A 20,566-nucleotide genomic window follows, 5' to 3' on the forward strand; every position below is an offset into this window, starting at 1 on the left:
AAAAAAAAAAAAAAAAAAACCATCGCTGTAGTTGATCCTGACTCACAGCGACACTACAGTACAGAGCAGAACTGCTCCATAGAGTTTCTAAGCCTGTAAATCTTTACAGAAGCAGACTGCCACATCTTTTTCCCATGGAGTGGCTGGTGGGTTTAAACTGCCAATCTTTTGGTCAGCAGCTGAGTGCTTAACTGCTGTGCCTCCAGGGCTCCTCATAGTAACTAATACTCCCTCTATTTCCAATTCATTCATTCATTTACTCTTTAAATAAACATTTCTCAAACACTTACTACATTCCAGGCACCAGAGAGGTACTGGGGATATAAAAATGACTTAAGGAGGTCACAAGAATTATCTAAGCCAGATAATTAAAATTCAATCTAAATGATATCTTAGCAACGTGTGTATCTTAAGTTAGTCACAGTAGAAAGATTTAAGACTTCAATCTGAGTCCAAGGCTAGTTAAACTACTTAAGTTCTCTGTGTGTTAGCATGTTCTGAAAACAGAAGCAATATTCCTTCCTGTCTCACAGTAGTGCTGGGTGGATTAAATCGAATGAGATAATGTATATGAAAGCACTTGGTCAACTATAAAGCCCTTTGCAAATGTTAATTTAATTTATTGCAATAATCCTAATCTGGGACCTGTTACTCGTGAAATATTGTATCAGGATCCTTGCTGAAGTTTCTGCCTAAATCCAATTTATTCTTAATACTAGTGAGGGTAAACTTCCTCAGGCAGAGCTCAGGTTGGCTATTTCCTTATTCAAAAAATTTTCTGTAATTTCTGAATGCTTACCAGGTCAAAGTTTTCAGCTCAGTTTTCAAGGCTCTACATAGCACCGCCCCAAATCAATTTTTAAGTCTATATTAACCTCTGTTCAACTCCATGCTTCCCTTCTATTCCACCCACCTTATGATCTAGTGACACACATCATTTCTATAATATACCACACCACACTTTCTCATCTCCTTGTTTGTGTTTTATTCTTTCTCTGGTATTGTCCTTCACCTCCATCCCTCCCCACAGATTTTTCAAAGTCTGGCTCAAATACCATCAGTTCCATAAAGCCTTTCTCCAAAACACTTTTCAGAACATTATGCCCTCTGTACTGCCAGAGCATTTAGTCTGATTATCTTTTTTACTCCACTAGTAATGGCACCATCATCTTTGAATAGTCTACTGTCTTTAGGTAGGAAAAAGAAAAGGAACTGTGAGCATTTAATGAAGACATATTACACTAAAGAAAAAAAAGTTTAGAAGACAGTTCAATTTCTTCTAGTTAGAGCACCAAAAACAGACAAATTGAAAAAAAATTACAACAGCAAAGGAATTCTCCAGATGGACAGAAAACCATTCCTACGCTTTAGGGTCTATTATATTCAGAGGATACTTTATAAAAGCTATTACATGGAACTTTCATGTTGAAAGTCACTTTTAAAATAATAAATATAATCCCATCAGCACAAGAGTAGAATCAAAGTCCAAAGTCATTAATTTATCTCCTCAGTCAATTCTACCTCATAGATTTCAGTTCAGCCTTAATTCAGAAGTATGAGAGAAACACATTTACTAAATTTGTCCCACTGACATCATCTAAGCATAATGCTTATAAGTGAGTATTTTTAAGGAACTGGCCACAAGTGGCTTTTTTTTTTTTTTTTTTTGGTTCATTGGCATACATAAAATAGAAAGTATTTATGAATAAAAAGTAATTTAAGTTGTCCTTTCCATCAAATGAGAGTTTTGTTTTATTAGATTCCTTAGGATTGGAAAAGGGATGCTGGGGGCTCTATATGTTCTGATCAGATAAGGGGAGACCCACTATATCCATAGATATTAAATTCATGAAAAGTCTGTTAGAACATGTGTACTATACATATAATACTGTATGTTCTATCTTGTATTCTTGTAATAAACTAGGCTAAATTGTAAGAAGAGTTCCTTGGGGATTTTTTTCTAAAGAACATAGAAAATGAATTCAAATCAGCCTCTGAGTGAGGGAGAAGGGGCAGGAGTATATAACTGGGAGTTCTAAAAATGATCGAAAACATATAACCCTTTTATGTAATACATAATAGTATATAAAATAATTTGTGACCACAGATATTCTAACACAGATCAGGAAGTGTTTTCTAGAAATTCTAATAAATTATATCATTATAAGAGACTGATCAAAACTTAGGGAATTTAGTGCAGATCATTTCCTAAGAAAGCAATATGCAAAACTGTAATATGCACACAGAAGTCAAACACTTAATCAACTGATGTTAAGTAAAAGATTAGTAAGATATGCTCAATGGAATAAGCACAATACATTTTCTCAGTGATTCTGTAAGTCATCAAGGGAACAATTCAGCCAGTCTCCTCACTCTGTATTTTAATGCTAGGGTAACAACTATGAGGAAAAAGAAAATTTACTGCATATTGTAGAGCCCAATGTGTTCAAACACTCATGGTGGGAACTGGGGCACCAGAAAACACAAAGCAAGCAGCCCTGGGCAGGCAGTGGAGAGAGCTTACCTCCAAAAGTGAAAAGCGAAGAGAGGACTACAAGGACTGCCTGGGCTGGACAGGGTTGGACTCAGGCTTCTTGGAGTAAGACTGAAAGTTAAAATAACATCATTCCAAGTGGGGGAAATGATTGCAGTAAAAATAGCACAGCTCACTTAAGTGACTGTGCTCCCTTCAGGCCAGACTCACTATGGCATGCTTATCAATACCGTTAAGTATTAAACCAATCACTCGCCCTTTTTCAGCTCTAAAATACAGAACAAGCAAAATGCTTTCTGCTGAAATTTACATTTTAAAAACTACAGCTGCCATTTTTAGTTGTGCCTTTTCTTTGTCACAGAGCAATTTGGCAGATATCTTCAACATGTGATTTTTGTATCAAAGAAAATCCAATGCCCTTTTATATTGAATATATTCCATTCCTGATTAAGAATCAATGGTGACTCTGTAGCAGAACTGAAGAAAAGTAGCTATCAGACAAAGTTAATGAAAATTCAGATTAAATACTGTAGTTTTTAAAAAGCAAAGCCACAACCATTTCCATATGGGAAGATATGTTTTTAAGCACTTTTCAGTGAAAAGCAAGTCTTCCTTACAACAAAGACACATTTTCTCTAATCCTCAGGACCAGTGACAAAAAGTGTTCATATGCTTATATTCATAATAAATAATGTCAAAAATTCTTACATATAGCTATAAATTATTTTACTTTCCAGAGAGTTTTCTCAAATTCAACTGTCAATGGGCCATTATAACCCTCTCCCCTCACCAAACCACCTAAACAGTCAAGTGTATTTACCAGCCAATTCTCAAATACTCATTATCAGGTAGTTAGCATACAGCCCATTTATCTTTTTTTTCCTTTTGGTCTCATGTTGCTCTCTTTCAAGAGAGAAGTGAAACTTAAGTTGGTAAGATATCTTACTTGTAAGAATTTTGCCAATGGAGCCATCACAGAATGAAATTGTTATGAGTCAATTCCCAATTATACTTTTTTAAGGCAAAATCAAATGAAGAATTCGGTAGGTATTCTTCTACCAACTCTTAGGTTGAACTGAGCAGTAGAAATTCCTGCGCTAGTGCAACTGACTCAAGACTTAAAGAGCCTTCTTCTGCCTCTCCACTGGACCAGGGCTCTACACCATATCAAGTTTTGCTACATGAGAATGAGGTCTTGGAATGGCTATGCACACTGGCTGTTTCATGCTGTTCGTGTCCTTCATTGGCACAGAGAGTTGGCAATGGTGGATGAAATCAGATTTCGGCTTATCGTGGTTTGCCAAGTATTAATGTCATCCTTGTCGCCTATTAGACCGATAATTGAGAACTGGCTGTATTTGTCTTAAACTGAAATATAAGATTATTTTATCAAGTGTTTAAAAAGAATAAAGTTTTATATCTTCTAAAATCATGCTCTGGTGTGGTGTCAGTACTTGGTAAACTAAGGAATAGGTTTCCTTATCAGACATACATTCAGAGCACATTCAAAAGCTGCTGCTCTTAAACCTACTGTGCTCTAGCTTAGCAGCTCATTGGGAAGCTCTCAGGAATGTCCACTGACATTGCCATCATTTTCTGTAAGTACAGTCTTATCCAACCCTTCTGGTCCTAAAACAGGCATATATAGGCACTGATGCCACTCCTGGTGACCAAGCAGAGAAACAGGTGATGTGCACTCAGAAATGACTATGAACCTAATTCTATACTTACCTTGAAGAAAAAAAAAACTACCTTTTTTTTCCCCCAGAAATTGGAAAGCCGGGCATAGGCTATCTCAACATCAAAAATATCTGAATAAATTAAAGATCCATTAACTTCTGAAATATTTATATATTTGCTGTCTCACATTCAGGACTCCAATTTCTGAAATAGGAATCAGAAACTCTTCCACATTATTGATAAGTCAGATAGAAAATTCTGGATTGCACCTATGGAGTATAAAATATGCTCGTGTAATACTGCGTGGATGCAATGCCTACGGAATAAACTCTCCTGGAGAAAAAACAAAAACAAAACAAAAAAACAGTAACGTCTCATGAGAGAACATCTCAAAACTGTTCTTCTATACATTTGATCTGTTAGCTAGGACCCTATTATCGGCTCTCCAAAATTCATTAAAATTATATACATAAAATCTGCTTTTAATAAAATTGGTGATAAGACTTTCTATTATAACATTCCTCTGCAGTGGTTATAAACTGAATTTACTCAAAGACTGCAGAATTAGCTTTCTCCATGAATGAAAGTAAGATTAGCTATGACTACCTGAGAATAATTTCACATTTCAAGGTAAACAAAATGTTCAAAGTAAATTATATACTAATATTACAATAACATTTAGGAGCAATCCACTAATCTACTGTCTCAGGATAAAAGCTAGACCAAGGGGGTGTGGCCTGATACCAAAACAAAAATCCAGAGACTCCCTTGTTTAGCTGACCCAAATTCCCTGCATCATCATTGGCAAAGTCAGAAAATGTGGGGCATATATACCTCAGCATTTCAAATTATAAAATGGAACATTTGATACAACTGAGTTTGCATTTTTAAAAAGTTACTTTGAAGAATCTCCTTTTAATGTGGACAAGATGCTAAAAATGAAAGAAAGAAAAAGCTTAATGTGAAATGATATATCCTAAGTCCAAAGAACAACAAGGAAACAGCACAATCAAACAGAGGTAAAAGCAAAGCTGGGGGTTAATGCTCCTGGGTCTTGGGCACAGATTTATGGGCATCTTAGCTCCATTGTCATGCTAGGGAGTGGAAGGTTAAGTGGAAGAGTGAGTTTGTGCTGTTAAAATATTTCTACATAAATGATGAGTGTGTGATGTCAGACTGGGAACAGAGATGGGGACAATATATTAGGGTAATGGGTAAATACCATTCATATCTCTAATGAGAAATGCCACATCTAGCAAGAAGGTTCTAAGAGCCCTCTAACTTTTGATAAGTGAGATACTCATTAGCATAAAATCAGTGTACAATTTCAGAGCAAGGATTGATTAGAAAAGTATTCAAGTCACTTCAGAATAGTCATGTTTTTAATTAATTAAGGAAATCATTTCTCTTGTATGACGCATCTTTAGAATTCAAGAGGAATAATTAATACGCAGAATTGGACACAAATTTCCTGCAGTCTCTCCCCAGGGGTAGTCCAGTCTGAGAAAACTGGATTGTTCAAATTTTACTAAAATGTAATTGTATAGCTGTATTAAGTTAAAAAAGGGGTATTTATATTTTTCTAGCAGATTTACATTTTAATGTTTATTAAGTGTGTCAGCGCAAACTCACAGATTCTGCATCTTAGACTAACAGATTTAAAATAAAAATTTGCTGACACTTCTTACATCGCAGATGTTTAACTTCTGCGCCACAAATTAGATGAGGACATTTTCACGTAACTACATCAAGTCAGAAGGCAGTCAGATGCGTTAATGGGTTAAAAAAAAACAAAAACATAAACAGCTAAGCAAACCCAGAGCTGAACTAGGTAAACACATTGCGTGCATTGGCTGGAGACTCTGCAGAGAGGATTCAAAATATACTACAGTTCATTAATATTCTGTTGCACAGATAAAACATGGATCACATCTAATGAATGTCACAAATAACCCTTCTCTTGCACTCTAATCCATTGTAGTGCCTCCTATTTTTTAATGCAGACAGAGACCTTTCTTGAGAAAAAGGCAGCAAGGGGATAAACAAACAGTAAGAGAGAAGGAGAAAAAGACAGATACACCATGGCCTACTAATACATTCTTTCACAATGAGCTGTTAAGATGTTTCCAGCACTGAGGTTTAGTAACTTTAAATATGCAGCAATGCTTTTCCTCTAACTGTAATGCAAAACGCTGGGTCTGGGTTTCCACATTAGCCATGCATTTAAGACATGTTTCTCCACCTCACATTGCAGTGCTCTGAGGCTGTCAGTACAAACAAATGCTAAATAGCTATTGGTCGCAGGAAAGCAAGTGCCATGCAGAAAGCGTTAAAATATTAAAGACAGACAATACTTACTCCAAGGTCAGCCCCGGAATCTGTAGCCTTTCCCGCTGGGCTTTCATGCTTGTTATATGTTACCACACTCTATTGTAACCATGACACACATTCCCTGCCAGTGTCCCGGTGATGACAGAGAGCCAAAAGGAACCTCTATAAAGGACTGGACTAACAATCTCTCGAGGGGGAGGGGGATCCTGCAAATTTGGGTCCTTCCACCTCTAGCTGTAATCAAGAGATGTCAGCCGCTTTCCTCAGGTTAACGGCAGTGCACGCTGCACAGATTTCGTTAAGGGAATGAGGCTTTCAGCTCTGCATATCAAGTAATTGGTTTCTGATTTTTTTTTTTAAAGAAAGTCGCTCCACTCACAGACCCACTTTTCACCTCAGTGAAATGCAAAGTCCTTTTCACCACGCAGACTGGAAAAATAATAAAGCAACAGTATCATACTTATAAAAGAGTTTACCTCAGCAAACGTCAGCTACTCCCCACCTCCCTAGTGATGCTCTCAAATAGAAGCTGACCACCCTGAGTAAGTTATGGTTACTCTTTCCTCAGTGGAGTTAACAGAATCATTCATATTCCACAAGAAAGCAATAGGGAATGGTACTGAACGAAAAGAATCAGATACTTCTCTGTATATGGCAATCATCGGAAAGAGGAATAAACTAACGGTATTAATTTGGGAGAAGACTGTTTGAGGCAAAGACTTACGCGAAGAGGTAATAACCTATGGGGGGAAATACCAACTGGAAACAGGAGCCTGTATTTTTATTTTTGAAAAGCTGATTTTCATAAGCAGTTCAGTGGCACATACTTCACAAAGTCAATCTAATATGAATAAGGAAGGAAAAGGAGAACATATATTTTGACAGACTGAAAGTTTCATCCTGTATTTATTCAAAGAACATAATTTTTCACAGCATTCATCACTTGGGACGAAGAGTACTTCCATTGTCACGCATGATGAACATATCTGACTCACTTCCTCTAATGCATTTTAAAATGTTTTAAAATTTGGCAACCACTGGTTTGTTGAAAAGAAACACTAGAACAAATTAGAATGTTATGTTAGTAAGAATTATAATTTTCAAGCATTAAAATCCATACACACACAGCCACAATGTGGTGAAAGGCTAACTGTGCTCAAGTATTTATATTTAAAATGCTATTGAGTCAAATTTCATCTTTTCACACATGAAGAAACTGAGGTCATACGGTGGCAGTGCCAGAATTAGATCCCAGGGTGCTTACTGCTACCCTAGGGGCCTTTAAATGCAGGGATGCCACGTGCAGTTGTTCAAGTTGTACACCACTCAAGGGTGCTGGGCAAGGAGGGAAGTGGGGGCTGAAATCCAACTTAGTTTTAACTTTTCCAAGCCTCCACTGTAGCTCCGGGCTGCTTCTACCCCATCTTCTCATCTTCACAAAGGTAACCTCATGTCTGCATCCATCTAGAGGGCCACCTGTTTCAAATCTCACCAAGGTGCCACGAGGACTAGTGGAGGTTCATATGCTATTCCCATGCTCTAAGCCCTAGTGTGCCACCTTGATGTGGGGTATTTGTTAATGTTAATTAGGTACCAACTTCTCCTTTAGTGTGGGCTCACAGTAATCAACCCTTTTTACTTTTTGGAGGCAACAAATTCATGCCGGAAATATCATCATTGGTTAGTGACCATTAAGAGGCAGATAGAGATGTAAACAAATAGTTATGATTTAATATAAGAAGCATAACAAGAGGAAATAATATAGAGATATAATGGAGTACAAAGGAGAAGAGATAAACTTTGCTTAGGAAAGTCATTTAAAAGCATAGGTGGTGCAAGCCAGGTGTCATGTATTAATTATGTCCCCCAAAAAATGTGTGTATCAATTTGGCTGGGCCATGATTCCCACTATTGTGTGGTTGTCCTCCATTTTGTGATTGTAATTTTATGTTAAAGAGGATTAGGGTGGGATTGTAACACCCTTACTAAACTCATATCCCTGATCCAATGTAAAGGGAGTTTCCCTGGGGTGTGGCCTGCACCACCTGTTATCTCTCAAGAGATAAAAGGGAAGCAAGCAGACAGCTGGGGACCTCACACCACCAAGAAAACAGTGCCAGGAGGTTCTTGTGCAGAGAGCCTCCTAATCCTGGGGAAGATTGATGACAAGGACCTTCCTCCAGAGACGATGGAGAAAGAAAGCCTTCCCCTGGAGCTGATGCCCTGAATTTGGACTTGTAGCCTACTACACTGTGAGAAAATAAATTTCTCTTTGTTAAAGCCATCCATTTGTGGTATTTCTGTTATAGCAGCACTAGATGACTAAGGCACCAGGTTATAATAAAAACAAAAGAAAAGAATTAATTACCACCCTATACCAAATAAAATAAAAATAAAGCTAAATTCTCTATATCCTTTAATATTTTAACATAGACTCCATTTTATGAAATACATTTAAGTTTTACTCAATAGTTTTACAAATTTCAGTTCCGTATTGCCAGCAGAATACTGGACATTTTTACTTGGACTTTGTTTTGTTGTTGTGTGTTGTCGAGTCAGTTCCGACTCATAGCAACCCTATATATATATATGACAGAGTAGAACTGCCTCATAGGGTTTCCCAGGCTGTAATTTTTATGGGAGCAGATCACCAGGTCTTTCTCCCATGGAGCCACTGGTGGGTTTGAACAGCTGACCCTTCGGTTAGCAGTTGAGCACTTCAACAATTGTGCCACCAGAGCTCCCTGGATTTCCTTTAAATACCCCTAATTTAACATGTCCTAAAACAAATTCACCAATTGCCACCCTTTGATCCCAACAAACCCCCTTCCAAAGTAAACTATCCAGAATTACACCATTCCTTCCACCTAAGCCACCCTGATCCAAGCTACATCACCACTTGGCTAGATTATTGGAATTTCCTCCTAAATGGTCTCTCTTCTTTCCTAGCACCTTCTATACTTTCTAGGTCACACAATCTCCAGAATGATCTTTTTCAGAATTATGCCACTCCTCTAGTCAAAATTCTCCAGTGGCTTCCCTGTCAGGATAAAAGCAAAGTCTTAGCCAAACTGGTCAAGGATACAGCAATCAAGACCAGCAGGGATGAAAACAGCAATGTATTAGGTACATAAAATGTTTAAATCTATGGGTTTAAGAAGGTATGAAAGGGAGGAAGAATAGGAAGGAGGGAAGAAGGGAAGCAGGGAGGGAGGGAGGGAGGAAGGAAGGAAGTCAGCCAGCCAGGGTCACCTTTGGAGGATTACAGGGAACAGCTCCATTAATTTTGAAAACTGGTAAATAAAATAAGCATTTATCCAGTTTTCTCTGTGAAGTGCACCTCTTGGATGGGAGAATGATTCTCTTTTTAAAAGTATTCAAAGTGATAAATGAAGAAACGATTCAAGGGATCCAGCACTAATCAATGACTGTTGACATCACAGAGAAGACAACTAGGCATTGTGTCCCTCTTGATGCACCAGCTGTGAAGTAGTCTTACTAAAAATGCCCCATCAGCATTGAATCCAACCAATGGTTGGATTTACATCAAAATGCCAATGTACAGGAAATACAGGGACAAATGAACATGTTAAACAATATCGCAGAGATGTAATCAGCAAAAGCTCATCTGTGAAAGCCAGATCAAATGACCTGATGTCTTAAACAATAGAATTTTCAGAGGAGAAAAGAAGATATGGAAGGGGAACCTACAGATTAAAAAAGACTTAAAAGACATTATCAACTAATTTGTGGCATACGAACCACTCATGGATCCTTATATCAAACAAACTGTAAAACCAACCAACAAATGATCAAACATTTAGAAAGCCACATGTTTATGTAATTTATATCATACATATAGTGACTGGATATCTGATAATAGTAATCAATTATTTTTAAGCATAATATTGGGGTTATGATTATTTTAAATTCCCTCTCTTCTAGAGATACCTACAAAAATTCACAGATGATATAAATAGAATTTGATTCCAAATTAGCTGGGGTTGGGGAATAAGAGATGATATATAAAAAATTAAACTGGTCATGAGTTGCTATTAAAGTTGGGCATTGGATAGATAGGGATTCATTATACTATTCTCTCTAGTATATGGTTGAAACTTTGTCTGATAAAAAAATTAAAGAGTTCTTACTATTCTTATCAAGCCCCACATCATATGTACATGCCTCCACCTCCCTGACCTGCTCTCCTACAACTCTCTCATCCTCACTCTTCCCTTCAACCATGCTCCTTGCTCTTCTTCACATACTTCAAGCACACTTCCGTCTCACGGCCTTTGCACTTACTGTTTCCTCTGCCTGCAACACTTTTCCTGAGATGTCCAAAATGTCTTGCTCCTGAACTTCCTTTACATCTTCCCTGACCAGCCTATTTGAAATTCCAAGCCCCTCCACACACCTAGTGTTTTCCTTCTCATCCTGATGTATTTTTCACCTTAGCCCCTATCATCACTTTATACATTTTATATGTATTTATTTATTGTTTTTGGAACCCTGGTGGCACAGTGGTTAAGAGCTATGACTGCTAACCAAAAGGTGAGCAGTTCAAATCCACCAGCTGCTCCTTGGAAACCCTATGGGGCAGTTCTACTCTGTCCTATAGGGTCGCAATGAGTTGGAATCAACTTGACGGCAATGGGTTTGGTTTTCTCCCCTATAAGAATGTAAGCTCCATAAATCAAAGTGCTTTGTGTGTTGTTTACGGCTTTATATTGCCAGTGCCAAGAATGGCCCACACAGGCACTCAACAAATATTTGCTGAAATCACCAATTAAACAAAAGATTCACCTTCCTTTTTCTTTATCACTTTAGCACATCCCATCCAGCTTCCAAGGCTTAAGTCCTAACTTTTTCATGTAGTCTCCTCTCGTGAATTTCAGCCTTTATGTGCATATGTGTGTTCTACCTAAAAAGAAGTCATACTGTGTGTATTGCTTTATAATTTGCTTTTCCTCACTAAACAATGTCTTAGAGATTTTTACATTTCAGTAAATGTGAAATAACCTGATTCTTTTTAACCACTGCAGAGCATTCTATACTATGAATATGTCACTGTTTATTTAACTGTTCTCTGCTTCATAGCCATTTAGATGAACTCCCCCTTCCTTTTTTTTTTTTTAACAAAACGAATGCTTCAAATTACTTTTTCATATGTACTTCTTTGTGCTTTGTAACCCAGATACCTAGACTGTACGTGTTTGGGGCAGCAACTATGCACTGGTCTATTTCTGTATCCTCAGAAGTCCCTAAAGTCATCACCACCACTACTACCACACAACGGTGATGATGACAATCATTTTAGCTAAAATTATCAACTGATAAATGAAGGATGTGCCAAGGGGAGTCCCTACGTGGTGCAACGGTTAACACATTCAACTGCTAACTGAAAGGCTGGCAGTTCGAGTCCACCCAGAGGCATCTCCGTGAAAGGCCTGGCGATCTACTTGTGAAAAGTCAGCCAATGAGAACTCTATACAGTACAGTTTTACTCTGACACACATGGAGTCACCATGAGTCAGAATCGACTCAATGGCCATAGGTTTTCATGTGCCAAGCACTGGACATGTATGAACTCTCTTATTCCATGCAAAAACCCTATGAAGTAGGTACTATTATTATACCCACTTGACAGATAAAGAAGCCAATGCACAAAGAAGTTAAATTAATAAGTGGGCAATCCATAATTTTAACTCAGGCAATCTGACTCTAGAGCCCAACTGACTTTTAACTACTATGTTGGGCAGTCAAAAATTATTGATTGATTGATGAATGACTATCATAACAAGTGTATATTGGATATCTGCTGAAATCACCTGTGGGATGGTCTGCCTATCCCTTTTTTTTTCTAGAAACAGAGTCCTTAGTCACATGGTTACCAGGAGAAGTGCTATTCTAATTCAAAGTAATACTGTACCATAGCCATAGGTGATTGACTGGCTGAAGTGAGCTCCTGAGCCAAAACGGGCAAATTCTTTTCCAAAGACCCTTGAACTAGCATTGAGAAAGAGAAAACAGTCTCCTTCTGTATATGAGATGAAACGTTTGGGTGTTGTCATGGGCCATGTTATCTGCTCTGGAAAAAGATTATAAAGAGAAATGAAGTGTACACAGTTTGTACAGTATGGCAACCTTTATCAGTTCACCTTCCCGATCTTGCCTTGGCCTGACTCAAGTCCAAAAGAAAACTGAACACAAGATTTCAACAGGTGCTACCAGGACACTCTTGTTCTTTCATGTTGGACCTGGGTGGAGGCTTTGCCTACACAAGAAGCCTGGCAATGTAGTCCGCACACGGAAATGAGCTGTGCACCCTCGTGTGAAGGGGAGAGACCAGATTTAGACATCCTATAATCTTTAAATTCAGCTCTATATTCAACAAGATGAACACCGGCTGTGTCAGTTACCTAAGCTATTACCTCTCACTTAAGCCAGTGTGGGTCATGATTTCTATCACTTTTGGTAAGTCTGAAAACAGAACAATCCCAAAAGAGACAGGAGAAAAAAACAACACCCCTAACTTAGAACAAAGAAAGAAGAGGCACACGAAGGTGGGCACTTACCTCTACACTGCTGCTGGTTAAAGACTATTTGTCCTTTAAGGCTCACTTCAAAAGTCACTTCCTCCCGGAAGCCTTCTTTGCTCCTCTTTTCCCCTCTGAAGACCATCCCTGTGTGTTCTTAGAGCAGCTGTGCTCACTGAGCACATTGCACTACAATCACCTGTTTGTGACTCTCCCACTCAACTAGATGCTGCCTTCCCTTGCACTCCCAGTATGGCACAGTACCCAGCCTATAGTGTATCCTCATCCAGATCTGAAAGGAATAGCTGGGCAGTGAGGAAACTAAGCACTTGGAACACACCATGAAAGAAAGTTAAGTGTCTTTAGAAAGAGGCTCATTAATGAACTTTGTCTCATATAAAAATAAGTCAACTTAGAAAAGAAAAAAGGATAGGATATTGTCCAATATAAAAGGAAGTTAATGGGGTGAGGTAGGTCCAGTCTTTTAATTAGGTTAAAAAGACAAATAAATAATGTGCAAAAAATGGAAGTTGAGAAATTAGCTACCCAGGTCATCGATTTTAAAGCTAGCTTGGTTGCAAATCCAATTTAACCTGGAGGTCATTAGTCCAAGCTTTAGAAGACAAACATAAGGATAGTGAAAGTGCTCTGTGAGTCAGTTAAGAAAAATGCCCACTGTATCCTAAAAGCAGCATTGCAATTTTAAAAATTGCTTCAAATGAATCATTTATTTGGGGATTTGCTTAAATGTACTGGTTTTAGGAGACTTAAAAAAATTGAGAATGTAAGAGGCTAGGCAAATGGAGTAGAGTTGGTAGAAAGTTGTCATTCTGAATTCCTGGAAAAGAATAAAGGCATATTCCTTATATCTTGCACACTCCCAATGGTGGGCGATATTCTTGATACCTGGATCCACCATGTCAATTATTAAGTTCAGGGAACTGAAACTCCCAAGTGAGAAAACAACAAATGCAGATGTCATGAGAGGACAATGACATAACCTTCTCACACATAATTGCTAAGCAACTTTCAAGAGATGAATGTGAACCAAATGGGGGTAAAAGAAGAACACAAGCAAGTCTGCATGCCCTTGCCATGCCCTGGTTACGAATTACCTCTCTTCATTTCCTCTAACCCATCTCCTCTCCTCAGTCTATACAGACAACCTCACCTCTTCGTGCAGAAGATAAAGGCCGGTGACCAAGATCTTGCTCAAATTTTCCTCTCTTGCTCAAAACAAAGCCTTTTGACCTCCAGGCTTTGCTTCTCTCTTACTGGTTCTTCAATCAAATTAATTCAATGAACATTCATTGAGCTGTGAGCCAGAAGTGTGCATGATATTGTGGATTTGTCTAGGGATGATCAGACATGGCCCTTGAATTCCTTTTAGTTGCTTGATACGTACACCAAAGGCTAAAAGGCAAATAATACATTTGTGAATCTGAAACACAGGTTCGGGTTAGAATGAGAAGTCTGAAAAAAAGCAGGACAATAATGCACACAGGATAAAAAAAGATGACGTTTATGCCAGGCAATACTTGTCGAAAGCAACACTGCCTGAGAGTCCATTCCTGTGTGCTATGTTAGAGACAGAGCTAGTGGAACACAAGGATGAGAAGACAACCTGAGTGGAGACTGGCCTGCCATTTACCATGTGTGTTACCATGGGCAAGCTACTTAACCTCTTTCCGAACTTCAGTTTCTTCATCTATAAAATAGGGATAATGGGAGCCACACCCATATAGGAGAACTGGAAGGATTTCACAACATAATGCCTGTAAATTTCAGAATATGGCATGTGTCATCAGTGTTACTAAAACCTACATATTATAATTATAGTTCCCCACAGTGTTAGAGAGCTACACAGTGTCAGAACAATGGCCTCCGAGAGGAGCCTCCAAGGAACTGTAGAATCGGGATAATGTTCAGACACCAGATGAAGAACCAGAAAGGAATGGGGTGGCTAGAAGGCACACTTCATGGACTAACTGCACACACATGCCTACAGCTTAAGGGTGTGCTATTTTGGTGGGTGGTGTATGAGTGGAGGATATTGGTTTAGGCTACTAGGTTTGACTGAGGAGATATATATACAATAATTCTGAAGTAAAGCAGCCTTCTGTTCTTCTAGGAAAGGGACACACTGTCACACTGATGGTAGCAATATTGTTTTGAACAAATCCAGTGGCATGGCTTAAGGCTGGGTATTCTCTACAGTAGTGGTTCTCAATCAGGGGTGAATTTTCCCACCAGGGGGCATTTGGCAATGTCTCTAGACATTTTTTTTTTTTAATAGGAAGTTTTTATTAACAAGAAAGGTTTCCCTTAATTCACATAACTTACAGTTTTAATATTAGTTGATAAGATGTGCAGTAGTCTAAGTGTTTAATCTACAGTTTATTCCAGTTTTGTCCTCTTCAATGCAATTGCTTGCTATGTATTTTAATAAGTCATAAATTACTATTTTAAAAAGGTAACATGTTAGAAAATGAAAATTTGTAGGATTTTATCACTAGATCAGAGTAAAAAAATCAAAGGATAAGGAATTTGTTTAGAAATCTTTTATCATTAGGACATTACACCTTTTTCAGAACAAGTCTAATTTACAGAAATGACACATGGCAACTTTATATCAAATATCTATATTTAGCAATGTTTTGTTTAGCTGAAATGTTACTTCAGTTGTAAAAACCATCTCTGCTTACAAAAAATAATTAGAAAGCTTACTGGATTTAATCTGCTTTTACAAAAGTCCTAAGAAGTTCTAGACATTTTTTTGGCTGTCACAACTTCGTAGGGGCAGGTACTACTGGCATCTAGTGGGTAAAGGCCAGGGATGCTGCTAGACATCTTAAAAGGCACAGGACAGCCCCACAACAAAGAATTCTCTGGCTCCAAACCAAGAGTGCTGAGGTTAAAAAACCCTGCTCTAGAGACAAGGGTCAATTTCTGCATGACCACTGTCATTAACTTGTTTTAAATATTTTGGCTCTGGTTCCAACTGAAGCAAAACAAAACAAAAACTACAAAATCTTATTTTATTTCTCATTCCAAATTTCCTTGCTCAGCAATATTACTAACCTAAGTGTATATGCTGTTTGTCCTGTTTTCAAGAAGGATGCTTTTTCTTTTTAAACAGCAAGAGCCCCTAAAGCGTCTCCAAGTCACAGAAGCCTAATCACCACGGTCTCCATGCCATACACAAGCAACAACCTAGATATGGAATTCTGAAAAGCAAGATGACCCAAGCCACATACAAAATAAGTTCCACAGCTTCTCTGAGGCCATGGTTGAAGGGTTCTGGCTCAAAAGGAAAGCCAGGTATGTAGAACAGAGGCAAAGGGGCAGATAGGATTTAAAGATAAGGGTTTTGATTCCTCAGATAAAATTCAAGGGAACAATCTCCCCAATCCAATATTTTTTTCTTCTTCTCTAATTTCAAGGCTTCCACAAGGATATACAAAACCCTAAGGCAGGAAAGAAAATGAACATCACTCTTCCTGAATGTTCAATTATTTATATATTCTTAAAGGTGTGCACAGTTGAGGAAAACTTTCAACAAATGTGGATATGTGTGTATGTTCTCTTCCCTTACCATTCACATAATCCAGTAAAGGTAAGACAACGTCATTAACACTTTCATTCTCTCAGTAGCTGATAGCATTCATCTGACAAATGTTCACTCAGCAGTCCCTGTTCTAGATGTGGGAGATACAGCAATGGATGAGACAGAAAGGCCTGCTTATGGAGTTCATATAAATCAGGGAACAAAAATAAGGAAACAAATAAGATCATCCTTGATAATGAGAGGTATTGTGCACATGCCATCACAGGTGATATGCTGATGGTCAGTGAGTTGGGGAGCAGATGGTGCCTTCAGATCAGGTAGTCCAGGAACACTAGGTGATGTACAAGCTTCATCTGCAGGAAGAAGAGTCATTTCATACAGAGAAGTGAAAACAGTGCTGCAGCAGAGGGCGCATCAATTGCAATGTGTCTGGGACAAGGCTAGCTCATTAAGATCAGGCGTCTGATGTGTAGTAATTTAACAAACATTTTCTAAGCATTTACATAATGCATGGTATTATGGGTGATAAAAAGATGAACTAAACACAAGTTTGGGTTAAAGACTGCACCATTTGACAAAGTAGAAGAGAAGTATAACAAAAGTTAAAGGGGGGATCAGATTTATGTTCGATACACCAGTGAGATAAAGAAACAGGCTTTAACTTTGGTGGCATCTTTTAGTAACTGGAGTTACCTTTTCCAAGCAGGCCTTTATAAGCAGCTGGATGACGGTTTCTAAGGGCTCTCCATCACTTCATAGCAGGCTAACAGGTGAATGAAGCTGTATGTGTTTAGTCATCAAATAACAATATATTAAGTGTTCTCTGTGGGCGAGGCATTAGAGAAACAAAATGCCTAAGAGACGACCCTGTCCTTGAAGAAAAGATCAAGGCAGAAGCATCCTCCATTTGCCCTTTCTCTCCTCCCTCCCCCACCTCTTTCTCCTCTTCCTTCCCCAAACAACATGAGATTCTAAAGGAATCTCTTCCCTTGGGAGGCTCTTTCTTGCCAGTCAGAAAGGGTTTATCACTAGCTTCTACATAGTGTACCAAAGATATTTTAAGATATGTAAGGTATCAAATTTACTACTTGTGCATATTTTCTCAAGAAACATTGGAGGATATGTTTCAACAAAACAATGAAGTAAACCATTTAAGAGAAATACATGAGATGAAGGAAAGGACAGTACATGAGAGAGAGGTGAAGGGAATTACTAGGATCATGGTAATCATGGTGAAGGGGAATCCCAAGAAAACAGCCATGCAGCAGACCTAAAAAGCACACAGTCTAATATAGAGCAGAAAGAGGAAGTGTTCAAGAAGAGGCTTCAAACAAACAAACTTAAAGGTTTTTTAGTATATCTAATAACGTGAAACATACTTAAAAGGGATTTTATGGTTGCAGTGGAGATTATGGAAAGGATTATGATAAACCCATTGCTGTCAAGTTGATTCCAACTAATAGCGACCCTATAGGACAGAGTAGAACAGCCCCACAGAGTTTCCAAGCTGTAATCTTTATGGAAGCATACTGTCACATCTTTCTCAGGAAGAGCAGCTGGTGGGTTCGAACTGCTCACCTTTTGGTTAGCAGAGAAGTGCTTAATCACTGCACTACCAGGGCTCCTTAGGATTATGATAGCTACATAAAATCTAGGCAGAAGAAGAACAAAACAATTATTAACTCCAGGAAAAACTCAAAGTTAAAAAGGAGAGAGAATGTAATCATTGGCTCATCAGTGAACATATATACACATTGTGGTACACAGACTAACACTTCCCACAAAACATGTTCTAATCTCCAGAACCTGTAACTATGTTACTTTACATGGCAAAAGGTACTTTGCTGGTGTGATTAACTTAAAATGAGAAGATTGGTCTGGGTTATCTGGGTGGGCCCAGCGTAATCACAAAGGTCCTCATAAGGGAAAAGAGGAAGCAAGAGAGTTAGAGAAGGGCATATGCTGACAGAAGCAGAGGTCGGAGTGATGCAGCCACAAGCCAAGGAATGTAGGCATCCTCTAGAAGATGGAAAAGGCAAGGAATGGCTTCTTCCCTAGAGTCTCCAAAAGGAATGCTGTATTTGATTCTGGCCCCATGAGACCCACTTCAGACTTCTGACCTCCAGAAATGTAATAAATTTGTGTTGTTTAAAGCCACTGAGTTTGTGGTTATTTGTTATAGCAGCAACAGGAAGTTAATAATGCATAATCAGCATAATATAAACAATGAATATTGATTTAACCGAAAATCATTATTAACAGTGCTATAATCTATTTTAGGAAGTTGGGGAATGGAAACGTGGTACAGGAGGCAGTATAATACTTGAGTCCTCATGAACCATAATACCAAAAAACCCATTGCCATCGAGTCAATTCTGACTCAGAACGACCTTATAGGACAGAGTAGAACTGCCCCATAGGGTTTCTAAGGCTGTAATCTCTACAGAAGCAGATTGCCACATCTTTCTCTCATGAGCGGCTAGTGGGTTTGAACTGCTGACCTTTCAGTTAGTTGCTGAACGCTTCAACCAATGGGCCACCAGGGCTCCTGCACCATAACAGGAAGTCAATATATAATGTAATAATTGATAAATAAAAATGTAACATAAGTGAGTTACTGTGAAATATGGAGGACATTATTAAAAGAAGGAGCTCAGAGAGTAGAAGCGATTCTCTTAGGGAAACAGGAATGGAAGGCAGAAAGGGGTGAAGCAGGAATACACTATTTTTCATAAGCTTTGTGTTGTTGTTAGATGCCTTCAAGTCAACTCTGACTCATAGCAGAGTAGAATTGCCCCGGAGGGTTTTTTTGGCTGTAATTTTTACAGGAGAAAATCACCAGTTCTTTCTTCCGTGGAGTCACTAGGTGGGTTTGAATGGTCAACCTTCCATTAGCAGCCTAGCCGTTAACCATTGCACCACCAGGGTGCCTTATGAGCTTCATAGTGCTGTTTCTCCTTAAACTATGTATATACATTATTTTGATAAGAATAAAAATTAATTTTAGGAAGAAAAAATTAACTGCCAGAGATATCAGTGATTCCTTGCTGTATCTCTGAAATTTACTGTATTTACTTTTATTGAAACATCATCTAATTTTCAAGCACTTGTTATCTTCTCTACTCAATAAGACATTTTAAAAATGGGGTAGAGGCAAACAGTTTTCGATTCACATAAGATTTAATGATTTTCTTCATCACAGTATCTCCCTGCTAATCTAAGTGAATCAAAAGCTTTGTAAACAGAAAGAAAATGGACACCAGGCAAATAAAATCAAAAGGAATGTGTTGAGTAGTGCTTGAAAGTGAAGGCGGGATTAAAACTGTCCATGCTTTTCTTCACTTGTTACGTCTCCAGGACACAATGCCATATTCAGTGGATTATGACAATTCCCCAGTGTGAATACTGTGGCTGCCTTTCTATGTAAGTTCCAAATTGGTATTAAGACTGTTCTTTGGTTTCAATTTTCACTCTGAAGTGAAACTTTATGCTGCTCACCAGGCCTGCAATTAAATTCTTTTTTCCTACCTGCTGAACACCCAGAGCATTATCAGCTATGTACTCTGTTGATCAAGGCTGCCCTGAGAACTCCTTGAGCTCAAAGCACGGTGCCTTCTCTCCATTCTTGCAGCAACTGTACTCCAATTTTGCTTGGAGGATACCACTCCTCTGCCCTCATCTCATTGACTTTAGGTGATACTGACTCTATTCACAAGCTTCAGGCTATTCCAGGCAGCATAATCCATGCCCTCGTCACAGGAATGTGATGTGACTCAAGTCAGGCTAGAGACAAGATATCAAAGAAATAGACTATCTCACACATTTTCAGCTATTTTGTGACCACCAGAAGAACACCTAAAATAGCTAAAAGGTCCTTAGTGGAGCTAACACGGACAAGAGCAGAGTAGGGTGCTTATGAAACTATCTGAGCCATGGATCAAGCCATGCCTGAAG

General features: G+C 38.5%; 1 protein-coding gene across 3 annotated transcripts in view; it reads right to left on the reverse strand.

The window, feature by feature from the left end:
- Window positions 1-20,566, reverse strand: part of MAST4 (microtubule associated serine/threonine kinase family member 4) — a 755,237-nt gene that overhangs the window by 266,230 nt on the left and 468,441 nt on the right. Inside the window, exon 1 of one of the 3 annotated variants that reach the window (XM_012554988.1) lies at window positions 6,533-6,946. The exons of the other annotated variants lie outside the window; for them this stretch is intronic. Within the exon in view, the coding sequence (XP_012410442.1) occupies window positions 6,533-6,579 (47 nt within the window). The 5' untranslated portion in view covers window positions 6,580-6,946. Of the gene's footprint in view, window positions 1-6,532; window positions 6,947-20,566 lie in introns of those variants that run through there. 3 annotated transcript variants of the gene reach the window in all.

Source organism: Trichechus manatus, unplaced genomic scaffold (assembly GCF_000243295.1).
Source record: "Trichechus manatus latirostris isolate Lorelei unplaced genomic scaffold, TriManLat1.0 scaffold00029, whole genome shotgun sequence".
Taxonomy (NCBI): Eukaryota; Metazoa; Chordata; class Mammalia; order Sirenia; family Trichechidae; genus Trichechus; species Trichechus manatus.